At 40.0% G+C, this 13,255-nt stretch overlaps 2 protein-coding genes across 3 annotated transcripts in view; both read right to left on the reverse strand.

The window, feature by feature from the left end:
* Positions 1–13,255, reverse strand: part of zgc:136308 — a 97,556-nt gene that overhangs the window by 70,692 nt on the left and 13,609 nt on the right. The window lies entirely within an intron of this gene.
* Positions 903–13,255, reverse strand: part of zgc:174623 — a 25,962-nt gene continuing 13,609 nt past the window's right edge. Inside the window, exons 2-3 of one of the 2 annotated variants that reach the window (XM_087241814.1) lie at positions 12,731–13,132; positions 903–4,271 (exon numbers count right to left, since the gene is read on the reverse strand). In XM_087241814.1, the coding sequence (XP_087097940.1) occupies positions 3,502–4,271; positions 12,731–13,127 (1,167 nt within the window). In that variant the 5' untranslated portion in view covers positions 13,128–13,132 and the 3' untranslated portion in view covers positions 903–3,501. 2 annotated transcript variants of the gene reach the window in all.

Here is a 13,255-nt window from a genome sequence, read left to right on the forward strand (position 1 = left end):
CGTTTTGAAACCCTGTCTCTACAGTGACACCTAGTGGTCATTTTTTCTGTATTGGTCTGGAACAGCCTCAGCAAAGAAACAGTTCAGCAATTTGATGTATTAAACTCCACGCTGTAGAGTTGAGGTGTCAGGTCATTTAGTGGAGCGGTGAGAGTTCCTGATTAGAATGCAGAGGTAATGGGTTATAACCCAGAGTGATGTAGTTGTAAATATTAATTTGTAAATGCTCTTTTCTTGTCACGTGTTTTGTTTTAACATTGGTTTGACATGTGAATGAACACTTTGAATAAATGTCTTGATTTTGTCATAAAACAAAGTAACATTATTAAAATACATCAAATCATAATTTCAGAGTATTTGTACAAGTCAGGATTCAAACTCAGGCCATTTGCAGCACAGTTACTTTGTGCACACAATAGCCCACTAGGCTACATGAGATAGAGGATTTTCCCAACCCAATCAGTAAAAACGCAGATTCGCCAGGTCTCGAAACCATTCTAAAATGACTAAAGCTTTGAATCACTTTATTCACGTGACCTGGTGTTTCAAATCACTTTAATCACGTGACCTGGCTGTTTCGGATCATGCTTCGCTGCAGTGTTTTGAAAAAATTACGCTTTTGGATATGAATACTGTGTTGAAACATCAGTTTCACGTCATCCATCCCTAAAAATGAGTTTTCCTTGCCGTGTTAAACCCTTGCCTTGTTTTATTGTTTATTCCTGTCTGCTGCCTGCCTTTTGACCCTCCGCCTGTTGTATGACCACGACCCTGGATTTGCCTGTATACATCCGTTTGCTCCTGTATCGACCGCTGCTTGCCTGACCATTCTCTTGTAATAAACCTGCATGTGGATCTGCAATGACCTGGAAATGAAATAAAGGAATATTTATAACACAAAGTATTTGAATGTTTCTTTAATTTGTTTCCTACTGTCGCTCACAAGGTTAAACCACATTATATAAAACTGCATGCAATAGTAAATACACTGTACTGAGTGGGCTAGGACAAATAACTGAGCAAATCTGTAATTTAGAAAGAGTTACTCTGTCTGTTTGATCTGCTTTAACTATTTCTATCAAATGCTGACGGCTTGAACACATTTCTCCTCATACCAATGAACAAAACAAAAACACAGCATTCAGAAACATCTTGCAAGAGTCGTGTTTGCATGGCTTCAGCTGTGTCCTCTTCATTTTCTGTTTCTGACTCGGGCACAAACTGATACGTCTTCACTGACATTATTTACAGACAGCATGCAAGAGAGGCATGACGTTTCCTGGTGATGTGGAGCCGATCCGCCAATCACAACACATTCAAGAGTTCCCACTTAGCTTATGACTGATTATAAAGCTTGTTTGGCATGCTGTCCCGGGAGAGGCCCAAGGCTCTCTCCTTTTTGCAGAGCGAGAAGGGAGTTTGAGCTCAGGTAGGTCTCGAGAATACAAAAGATTTCATTTAGCTTCATTTGAACGAATTTCTACAGACAATTCTATAGAATACAAGAAATATGTTATATAGAATAATCTGTTGTCTTAGACTTGTCACATGGGAGAGAATAAGGTTTATAAAGTCTTACCTCCCCGACTCGTCATCCCTCCTTTTTACTTCATTCAAAAAATCTATCATGAGGCATGCTTAACATCACCATCATATTATTTGAACTTTAGTTTTGTCGACTTGCAAAACTCACTGCGTGCCGTCACCTCCGCATTAAATATTGTCAATTTCACAATGCATGAGTGGCACGTGAGCAGCAAGTATTTTTTTCTGTGTACATGTTAACAACCGGGACCTGGAGAAGAGCAACATGTCAAGCAGGCGCGGTGTGTGAGGCACCCGCACCCGGGTATAGTTTTCTGCGCACATGCAGAGATGCGTCAGTTTGCTTTTTGATTAAACTAAATTGCCTTTACCAGCGGTAGTTCAGTTGCACATAGTGAATAACGTCTTTACTCCGGGATTACCACTCTTAATAAATACACTTTGCATATGAAGTAAATCATATCTCAAAGCATTTACTGGGGCACTGGCGATTTTTACTGGGGTACGTGTCCCAGTAAATTAGGTCTAGCGATGCCCCTGGTGCTAACCACTAGGCCACTGTGCCACCATATAAAGGGAAAGGTGGAGGAGTAGGGGTGGAAGAGGGGATTCTTCCGGGCGAAGATACCTAAAGTAAGAAACTCTGGTTATGCGGGATCAGCCGTCATCAATCATAAGCACACGCTCCATCTAAATTACTTAATAAATTAACTTCACCTAGGTTAGCGGAATAATCAGACCCCGTTGAGAGCGGGGATCCAGGAAATATGATGTTCGTTTTTATGTTAGTTCAATAGCTGTATAAAATGAAGGTAAGACATGTAAACAAATAATATGATTTTTTACAGATGAATCACAAAAACACACATTGTTGTGCCCCCCAGGAATGTGTTCTCTCCCCACTGCTCTTCTCCCTGTACACCAACGACTGCACCGCAAAAGACCCCTCCATCCAACTCATTAAGTTTGCGGACGACACTAGTGTTATCTGCCTCATCCGGAACTGTGACGAGTCTGAATACAGACAGGAGGTGGAGCGGCTGGCGTTATGGTGCAGATACAACAACCTGGAGCTGAACACGCTCAAAACAGTGGAGATGATAGTGGACTTTAGGAGAACCCCTGTGCACTGTGGCTGCAGTAGAGTCATTCAGGCTCCTGGGCACCACCATCTCTCAGGATCTGTAGTGAGACATTCACATAGACTCTATTGTGAAGAGAGCCCAGCAAAGACTGTACTTCCTTCATCAGCTGAGGAAGTTTAACCTGCTGGTGCAGTTCTACTCAGCTGTCCTCCAATCCAGCCTCTGCACTTCAATCGCCGTCTGGTTCGGCTCAGCTGCCAAAACAAACCTCCGTAGACTACAGCAAATAGTCTGGACTGCTGAACTTATCATTGGCACTACCCTTCCTACACTTCAAAAACTGCACTCTTCCAGAGTGAGTAAAAGGGCTCGCAAAATCACTCTGGATGCTTCGCACCCAGCACACTACCTGTTTGAACTGTTACCGTCTGGTCGGCGCTTCAGAGCACCAAGCACAAAAACAGCCAGACACAAGGAAAGTTTCTTTCCTCAGGCCATCTACCTCATGAACAGTTAAATATCCCCCCACTGTGCACTACTTTCTCATTCTCACTTGTACACAGCACCTTATATCAATATACAACACAATACTTTCTCCATTCGCATTTGTACGGAGCACCGTATAACCTGTGTATTTATAACAAATCTGTACATACAATCCAACATCCAGATTTCTCGACTAACTGCATCTCTGTTTAATATTTATAAACTTTTTTCGTATTTATTTTGTGGTGTCACTTTATGTGCACTGGAAGCTTCTGTAGCCAAAACACATTCCTGGTGTGTGTGAAGCACAATTAGCAATAAAACTGATTCTAAACACAATTAAACCTTAAAAAAAAACAAAAAAAAAACGCTGTGGACCCCCCCTTTAAGGCTTCTCTCCAGTGTGAATCCTCTTATGTCTTTTCAGGGATTCCAACTGTATGAATCTCATGTCGCAGTGTGAACACTTGTAAGGTTTCTCTCCGGTGTGAATCCTCTCGTGTCTTTTCAGGACTACTAACTGTCTGAATCTCTTGTCACAGTGTGAACACTTGTACGGTTTCTCTCCAGTGTGAATCCTCACATGTATTTTCAGATGTTCAAAATGACTGAAACTCCTAATGCACACTGAACAAATGTACGGTTTCTCTCCAGTGTGAGTTCTCTCATGTAATTTCAAGTGTTCATCGCTATAAAAGGTCTTCTCACACTCAGAGCACTTGTACTCTCTCACACCGGTGTGGATCTTCTCATGAATTCTTAAACTTTCTCGATGTCTGAAACTCTTTCCACACAAAGAGCATGCATAAGGCTTCTCCTCTGTATGAACTCTAAAGTGGCTCTTCAGATCTGAAGCCCTGAAGAATGTTTTGCCGCACTGATCACATTTGTGTGTTTTCTCTCCAGTGTGGATCAGCATGTGATTATTAAGGTTTGATGATTGTCGGAAACTCATCCCACACTGAGAACATGTAAACGGTCTCTCTCCGGTGTGGGTCATCATGTGATAATTAAGGTTTGATAAACTTCTGAGACTCTTCCCACACTGGGTGCATGTGAATGGTTTCTCTCCAGTGTGGATCCTCATGTGACGCTGGAGACTCCGCTTGTTTGCCAGACTCCTCCCACACTGAGTGCAGGTGACACATTTTTTGTCTTTTTTCTTCAGTGAGTCAGTTTCTTCACTCATTTTCTCATGACGGTGTGTGTCCTCCATCAGACCTGAAATAAAAATGAAAAGACTGCTGTTACGTGGGTCTGTGTTATTTAATTAATTAATCTATGTATGTATTGCTGGTTTTTGCTTGTTGCGATCGAGTACTAGGAGGAGTGTTTCTCATGGCTTATCCAGGATTGGATGATGCCCGTGACGTCACTGGGGATTCCTACTATATAAAGCTGACAGCAATGGCGTCTCTAGCTCTCTCTCTCATTCTACCTAGAAGTCTCTCGCCCTCCCTCAGCTCGGTGGTGGCTTGCGCTCAGGCGGTCTGGCTGGCGGTGCTCCGCAAGTCGATCATTCATCCAGATGCCGCTCCGTTTAGTGTTTTGTTCATGTTAATCTTTTGATTCTTAGTTCGTAATGTGTTAACTAGTTTGTTTATTTTGATACTTTGTTTTGTAGCAGGTGGGGGTTTATTTTTCATAGTCACGTTTTGTTATTTATTTAGTTTAGCGAAGGTAAGCAGTGGCCCGGAAGACTCACCTATTTTTATTCCTTTCACGGGAGTTTAGGTAATATCTGTCCATTTAAAGCAGTATAGTCAGAGACCTGTTTACCTTAGCTGCCCTACCTGTCTACTTGATTTTTGTTAATGTTTTGTCTTTTGAAAACTTATAATTTATGGAAATAAAACGTATTGACGGAACGTCAATTTAACCATCCAACGTCTGTGTCTGCGAATAGCGCAGTACGCGTGAATAGCGCAGGGCGAATTGAGCGTTTTGTGCGTTTGACGCGCTTAACGCGTGAATCTCTCGAGTTCGAAAATCTGAACTTTAGCGGACATTCGCGCCGCATTAACCAATCAGAAGCTTGCTCTTGTGGGGGCGTGATTGTGCGTGACACTGTTCATATTTCTGCCACACCACTATATCTAAATAGTTTCATTTTAGATAACATGCGAATGTGCGCATCTGATGTGCGATACTTCCAATGCTCATGTGTGCGCTGTGTTGCGGCACATTTGGTGTGCGATGCACTTTAACTTTCATTTAACACAACTCAACACATCTACAGATAAACACACTGATGCACTGACCTTGATTTTTCATGGCCGACTGTGATTGCTTTACTTAGAAAAAATGCCTAATTACATATTTTAGAATAATTTAGAATTTTTAAAAAAAGGAAAAAATGAATAAATAAATAAATAAATAAATGAGTATATGACTATTTCTGTCTGCTCTATCACAGGCTGAGGCAACAACTGTGCTTTCATTATGATCCATCCAGCAAGATTCTACTGATTTCATAAACTACACTGCACCCCAATATTCACAGATTAAATTAAGCCAAACTTTGGGAAACAACGTCTACATAGTATATTCATTCTGGACAATGGCATGAAAATTAAGACTTTAAAATGCACAAAACACTGATCAAACCTTGGATCTTGCTCAAAAAGATAATAAAATAAACCAGAAAAACACAACGAGCTGCTGTCTATATATTTTGTGAATTACAGCCTGTTAATATGCAAATACATTTTACAGTAAATTAATAAATAATTATCTATTTTTAATAATTATCAGTTTTACAGACAATTATTGTTTTTACACAAAACTAACATTTCATAGTTCAGTAATACTTAACAATAATATTACACCATCAGTTCATGTATTTACTAACATTAAGTATGAATAATTCTGTAAAATTAATCAGTTCAACATTTACTAATGCCTTAATAAAATCCAAAGTTCTGTTTGTTAACATTAATGCAGATTTAAAATGAACTAACATTGTTTAACTTAAATAATGTTAACAAAGATGGATGAATACCGTAATGAATGTATTACTAATTGTTCATGTTAGTAAAGGCATTAACCAACCTTTATCTTGACAAAAAAATATAATATCAATTGCTTTAAACTTTAATGTGTTTCCCATAATTCTACATTTTTAAAAACAATTTAATTACTATCCACATGAAAATTACTACAGTAATTACTATAGTGTTTTTAAACCATGCTATAATAAAGTGTATTGTACAACTGTTACTGAATGTTGAAGCAGTAACTATGGTGAAGTGATAAAATGCTCTGCATACTGTAGTAAACATGAGTTTTTACTGCAGTAAACTGTGCTGTGTTGTAATATAGTTGTTGTAAATGTAGTACAGTGTTGGTGTTTTGTGTTTATACTACACTATTTACTATAAATGACTGCAGTATTTGTCCATGAGGGTGAAATGAGTGAACACAGCATTTCATTTGCCGCTAATAAAGATCAGACAAATCCTGAAGTATAAGAATGTGTGAAAGTAAACAGGAATCATAACCTGTGCTTTTACCGCGAGAAGCTTTTACATCGAGAGCTTTAATAAAGAGGTTAGTGGCCAAAACCAAGCAAAAACAAAGCTGAAAACCGACACTGAAGAGGAACACAGCCGAGAGAAAAACACTGGAATATTGAGAAAGTAGGAATCTGAACTAATAAATAAGGAGAGAAACACAACGTTACCTGTTTAACACGGTAAAAGTCCGCTATTCCTGATCGCTTTCACAGAGGAATTGACAGTCAAGAGCCAGGATATAATGAAGAAAGGCAGGAGTTGTGTCGTGTTCGCTAAATAATCTCTCTAGAGTTGATAAAAGCTGAAGTGTAGCCTCTTTGTTTCTTCTCATCTTCAACACGAGTTTAATGTTGCTTGTTCTGAGCTTTTCCTCCAGCGCCTCCGCTATCAGTGTGCTGTGTACTACTGCCATCTAGAGGACAATCACAGCAACAGCGACTTACAGCGGTCACCGGGCGCCAGGAGGAAATCAGCTTCAGTAAATTAATCATATCAGAATCAATGTTCAGCAGACAATAAATACATAAATAAATAAATGAAGATCCACCAACAAAATATTTAAAACAACTTCTTGTTTTAGTTCAACTCATCATAGGACAAACAAAACCAGTTTAATTGACAGCAGACACCACACATGAACTAATACTATAGTAAATAGTGAGCGGAGTGAAGCAGCAAGAGTTTCTACTGCTCCACACTCCATGTGTTTTGTATCCGGCTCACTCCACACTGTAGGCTAAACCCCGCTGTTGTCATTAATAAAGAAATTAAGTTAATATAATTGACATTACTTAAAATATCAATTTTTAGCATCAAAACTAAAACAGGTGTGTTTAACTTACTCATTATGCAGCAAAAACCTTTAATTAATATTTTAAGTTCTCTGAATTTCACATTTTAATTTGTTTAAATGATTCATCACACTGTAAAAAGTGATTCGTTACTTAAAGCGAGTAAATCAATTGCCTTAAAAACAACAAGTTGACTTCACAAAGATAATGTAAGTAAACCCATTGTAACTTGGAGCTGTTCAGTTGACTTCATTTGTATAATTTTGCTATTTGTACTCACTTTTTAAAATATAAACGTAAACTAATCACTTTTTCCCAATACACCAATAATTATGCATTTTCTGTTCAGCTTAGTCCCTTTATTAATCTGGGGTCGCCACAGCGGAATGAACCGCCAACTTATCCAGCACATTTTTATGCAACGGATGCCCTTCCAGCAGCAACCCATCTCTGGGAAACATCCACACACACTGATTAACACACACACTGATACACTACAGACAATTTAGCCAACCAAATTCACCTGTACCACATGTCTTTGGACCGTGGAGCACCCAGAGGAAAACCACGCGAACGCAGGAAGAACATGCAAACTCCACACAGAAATGCCAACTATTATAATTATTAGCAGAGCGGAGTGAGTGTGGTAGAGAGTTCACGAGTTTGGGTGCAATAACACTAAATGATCTGCCCCCCATTGAAGAGAGGCCATACAGAGGGACAGCAAGAAGGCCAGAGTCAGCAGACCGTAAAGAGCGAGTTGGGGTGTAGGGGACAAGCATGTTGCAGAGATAGGAGGGTGCAAGGTTATTTAAGGATCTAAATGCAAGGAGAAGAATTTTGAATTTAATCCGGTATGCAACCGGGAGCCGATGAAGATCATACAAGATTGGGGTTATGTGAGCCGAACGTTTGGTATGAGTGAGTATTCTAGCTGCAGAGTTTTGAATATACTGTATTCTGGAGATGAGGCTGGCAGGCAGGCCAATGAAAAGAGCATTACAGTAGTCGATGCGTGAGGGGACAAATGCATGAATGACAGTCTCAGCATCCTTGCTACTGATGAAGGGACGCAGTTGTGAAATGCGACGTAAGTGAAAGAATGCAGATTTAGTGACAGATTTAATGTGTGACTGAAAAGACAGTGTGGAGTCAAAGATTACACCTAAATTTTTTACAGAAGTAGATGTTTTAATGTGCAAGCCAGCAATCTCACAGGAATAACTGGTGGGAATATTGCTGGTAAGTGCTGGGGTGCCAATAAAAATTATCTCACTTTTGTCCATATTAAGTTGATCACTTTTATAAACAGTAACATCAGATACCTGTCCTGATCTCAGGTGTTTCATGTATGAACACTTTTATATACAGTAACATCAGATACCTGTCCTGATCTCAGATGTTTCATGTATGAACACTTTTATATACAGTAACATCAGATACCTGTCCTGATCTCAGGTGTTTCATGTATGAACACTTTTATATACAGTAACATCAGATACCTGTCCTGATCTCAGGTGTTTCATGTATGAACACTTTTATATACAGTAACATCAGATACCTGTCCTGATCCCAGGTGTTTTGTGTGTGATGACTTTAAATAATAATAGAAAATAAATATAAGTTATGTTAATTAACTAAGATCGAGAAAGAAAAATTAACCACGGTTTATTACAGAAAATGTGGTATTTATTTGTTTAAACATGACTGAATACCATATTTTAAACTACAAAAACACGGTTAATCTAATGTACCAAAACCATTATTATTTGGTTTACCATGGAAGTACAAAAGCCCAGAGACAGTAAAAAGGAGTAAAACGAGGTCGGCTGTTTTTGCTAATGAAATCTTTAAAATATAACATTATAAAAACAAAAAAATAACCTGTATGATTGTTTTTTTCCCTTCGTTATCCACCGCGGTAGATTCTTTATCCATAATCATCCTGTTTGAAATGACCGCGCTAAAAAAGAACCTGTACTGCGCATGATCGGTGACCTCTCAGTATTGTTTTTTTTTTTGAGGGGGCGTTTCCCAAACACCGACCGAGCCACGCCCATTTTACGTCGTGGTAATGAAACCCCTGGAATTTAGTGCATGATGCCGCGGCAGTGTAGTCTCTTTGTTTCTTCTCATCTTCAACACGAGTTTAATGTTGCTTGTTCTGAGCTTTTCCTCCAGCGCCTCCGCTATCAGTGTGCTGTGTACTACTGCCATCTAGAGGACAATCACAGCAACAGCGACTTACAGCGGTCACCGGGCGCCAGGAGGAAATCAGCTTCAGTAAATTAATCATATCAGAATCAATGTTCAGCAGATAATAAATACATAAAGAACCACCAACAAAAACATTTAATACAACTTCTTGTTTTAGTTCAACTCAATCATAGGACAAACAAAACCAGTTTAATTGACAGCAGACACCACACATGAACTAATACTATAGTAAATAGTGAGCGGAGTGAAGCAGCAAGAGTTTCTACTGCTCCACACTCCATGTGTTTTGTATCCGGCTCACTCCACACTGTAGGCTAAACCCCGCTGTTGTCATTACTAAAGAAATTAAGTTAATATAATTGACATGACTTAAAATATCAAGTTTTGGCATCAAAACATAAACAGGTGTGCTTAACTTACTCATTAGGCAGCAAAAACCTTTAATTAATCTTTTAAGTTCTCTGAAATTAACATTTAAATTTGTTTAAACGTTTCATCACACTGTAAAAAGTTGTGCAAGCTACTTGACAAATGTAGTGAGCTAAGCTATTAGCTACTCTACTTAAAATGTAGCTTAACTACACTAAAGCCACCCCTGGGAAATGTAGCAAGCTAAGCTAAAAGCTACATGGCAAAAGTAGCTTAGCTACATCAAAGCTATTTTTACAATTTTCATTTTTAAATCGAAGCAACTTAAATTCAAGTCAATCATATCTTAGTGATCGATAAAACTGTTTATGAAACATATGAGGCAGAATAGTTCAGTTCAGTTATTAACTGTAAATAATATGCTGTACTAAACAGAAACACATTATATAACAGCTAAAACACAATTAAAATGTACTATAGTCATTTATAGTAAAGGGAAATATTTTTGATATATATATATATATATATATATATATATATATATGTGTGTGTGTGTATGTGTGTGTGTATGTTTGTGTATTGTAATAAGCATTATAGTGTTATATATACTAAAGTATTTTTATTTTTTGAGCACAGCATCAGAAATTTAGTTATTGCATATCAACATGTACTTCTCGAGGTATGGTCACAACGAATCCTGCTTCAGAAATAACTCCTCTCCCTCAGTCATCTTTCCATCAAGCAAGTTTCACCAGAGGTGGCAGTAACGCACCAAAAAGTTTGTTGTCGAACAGCGTAAAACAGGAAGAAGAAATCATCCTTCTCCTTCTCATATGAGCTGCGTCCCAAATGGCACACTATGCACTCATGCACTATGTACTTATGCACTTACACACTCAACATGGTAGTATATGTATGTAGTGTCGTCCCAAATGGCACACTAATGTTTTTTTACTAAGCAGAAATTCAAACCGTTTCCCTGATGACGTTTGACGGTTGTCAAATCAGTGAAATAAACGACCGAATTATCAAATAATACCTGCCGTGATTATTGCCTTATTCACCATCGGGAGGCGCTATAATCACTCTCGTAGGAGAATTTTGCTTTCACCATCCAAAATAAATAAAGTTATCCAACATGTGCGCCCGATAGCTCCGCCCCTTCCGCTACGTAAGCAAACCTGCGGTCGTTGAGTGCGTGAAGTGTCCATCATTACACACTTCATTTTAGCGGCTGAATGAGTGCATCATCCGGGTAATTAAAGTGCACTTATTATTTTTAGAGTTTTCAGTGTGAACGCACTACTTACACTATTTATACTACAAAATGGCGTAGAATAGTGCATAAGTATGCGATTTGGGACGCAGCTATGGATTAACTTCCATCGGCTAGACACCGGCCTCACAGCTCCGTGAATGTCGGTGCCGTCACTTATTGATCCTCGATTGGTAAATGTAGCTTGTGTGGACGATACTTGACTAATAAAATAGCTTCGCTACTGAAAAGCTATTTGATTTAGAAAGTAGCGACGCTACAGCCACGCTACTGAGAAATGTAGCTAAGCTAGTAGCGTCAGGCCCGTGCAGAGACCGTCCAAAGGGCATGTGCTGGATAAATTCTCTCGCGTACTGAAGAGAAGAGCGGTGTTGTCACACGCGTTCTGATCAGCTGTGTTGTCGCGCGCGTACTGTAAAGCGGGGGAGGGGGGGTTGAGCGCGCGTACTCAAGATCAGTGTTGTCGTGCGCCTAGTGAAGGGCGGGACGGAGGGTGTGTCGCGGTGTGACCAGCTGTCATCAATCATAAGCAACCACGCGCTCCTCTCGAAATAAGTTTATAAATAAACTTCTCTTAGGTTAGCTGATTAATCAGGAAATATGATGTTTTCTTCATGGGGGCAGGGCCGGAGCAAGCTGAACTGCCGCTCTAGGCAGAGGACGATCATGCCGCCCTCAACCCCAATGTGAAAACGAAAGTGACTGGTTATGAAAAGGAAGTGAGGTGTCGCGGACCTCTTTTCCAGCGCACTATGCGCGGATATAACTGAGGACGCGGGGGTGCTGAGGGAGGGAGGGAGGGAGGTGTCGCGGACACTGCGCTCTCTATTCTGCCGTCCTATGCGCGGATATAACTGAGGACGCGCGGTTGCTGATGGAAGTGTCACTGACGCCGCCCTCTCTGTTCTGTCGTCTATGCGCGAATATATCTGAGAAGCGGGTGGTGAGGGAGGTGACGCGGACATAACTGAGGACGCGGGTGGTAAGGGAGGTGTCGCGGATGCCGCCCTCTCTTAACTGTCGCCCTAGGTGGCCGCCTAGGTCGCCTCTATGGACGCGCCGGCCCTGCATGGGGGTAAGATATGTGTACGAATAACATGTTTTTTTTTACAGATGAATCACGAACACACATTGTTTTGCAGTCCATAAACACAATCAAACCTTTAAAAAAACTGTGGACCTCCCCTTTAAGGTTTCTCTCTGGTGTGAATCCTCTCGTGTATTTTCAGGCCTTTTAACTGTCTGAATCGCAGTGTGAACACATGTAAGGTTTCTCTCCCGTGTGAATCTTCTCATGTGTTTTCAGATGTCTTAAATATCTGAATCTTGTGTCGCAGTGTGAACAAATGTACGGTTTCTCTCCAGTGTGAATCCTCTCATGTATTTTCAAATGTTCAGCCCTATAAAAAGTCTTCTCACACTTAAAGCACATGTACTCTCCCACACCGGTGTGGATCTTCTGATGATCTCTTAAACTACGTTGATGTCTCAAAGTCTTTCCACACACAGAGCATGCATAAGGCTTCTCGTCTGTATGAATTTGAAGGTGTTTCTTCAGGTATGAAGCCATCAAAAATGTTTTCCCACACTGATCGCATCTGTGCGTTTTCTCTCCAGTGTGGATCCTCATGTGTTTTTTAAGGTTTGATGATTGACTGAAACTCTTCCCACATTGAGTGCATGTGAATGGTTTCTCTCCAGTGTGGACCTTCATGTGACGCCGGAGATTGGGTTTGTTTGCCAGACTTATTCCACACTGAGTGCAGGTGACACGTTCTTTGTCTTTTTTGTTCAGTGAGTCAGTTTTTTCACTCATTTTCTCATGACGGTGTGTGTCCTCCATCAGGTCTGAAATAAAAATGAAAAGACTGCCTTTTAAATGACATAACAGCACGCTGCCATAATAATAATATATTTTATAAGGATCCATCCAGTTGGTCCAATGACGGAGTCCGCTGGTGGATGAAGGTT

Source organism: Danio rerio, chromosome 3 (assembly GCF_052040795.2).
Source record: "Danio rerio strain M-AB ecotype USA chromosome 3, GRCz13ab, whole genome shotgun sequence".
Classification (NCBI taxonomy): Eukaryota; Metazoa; Chordata; class Actinopteri; order Cypriniformes; family Danionidae; genus Danio; species Danio rerio.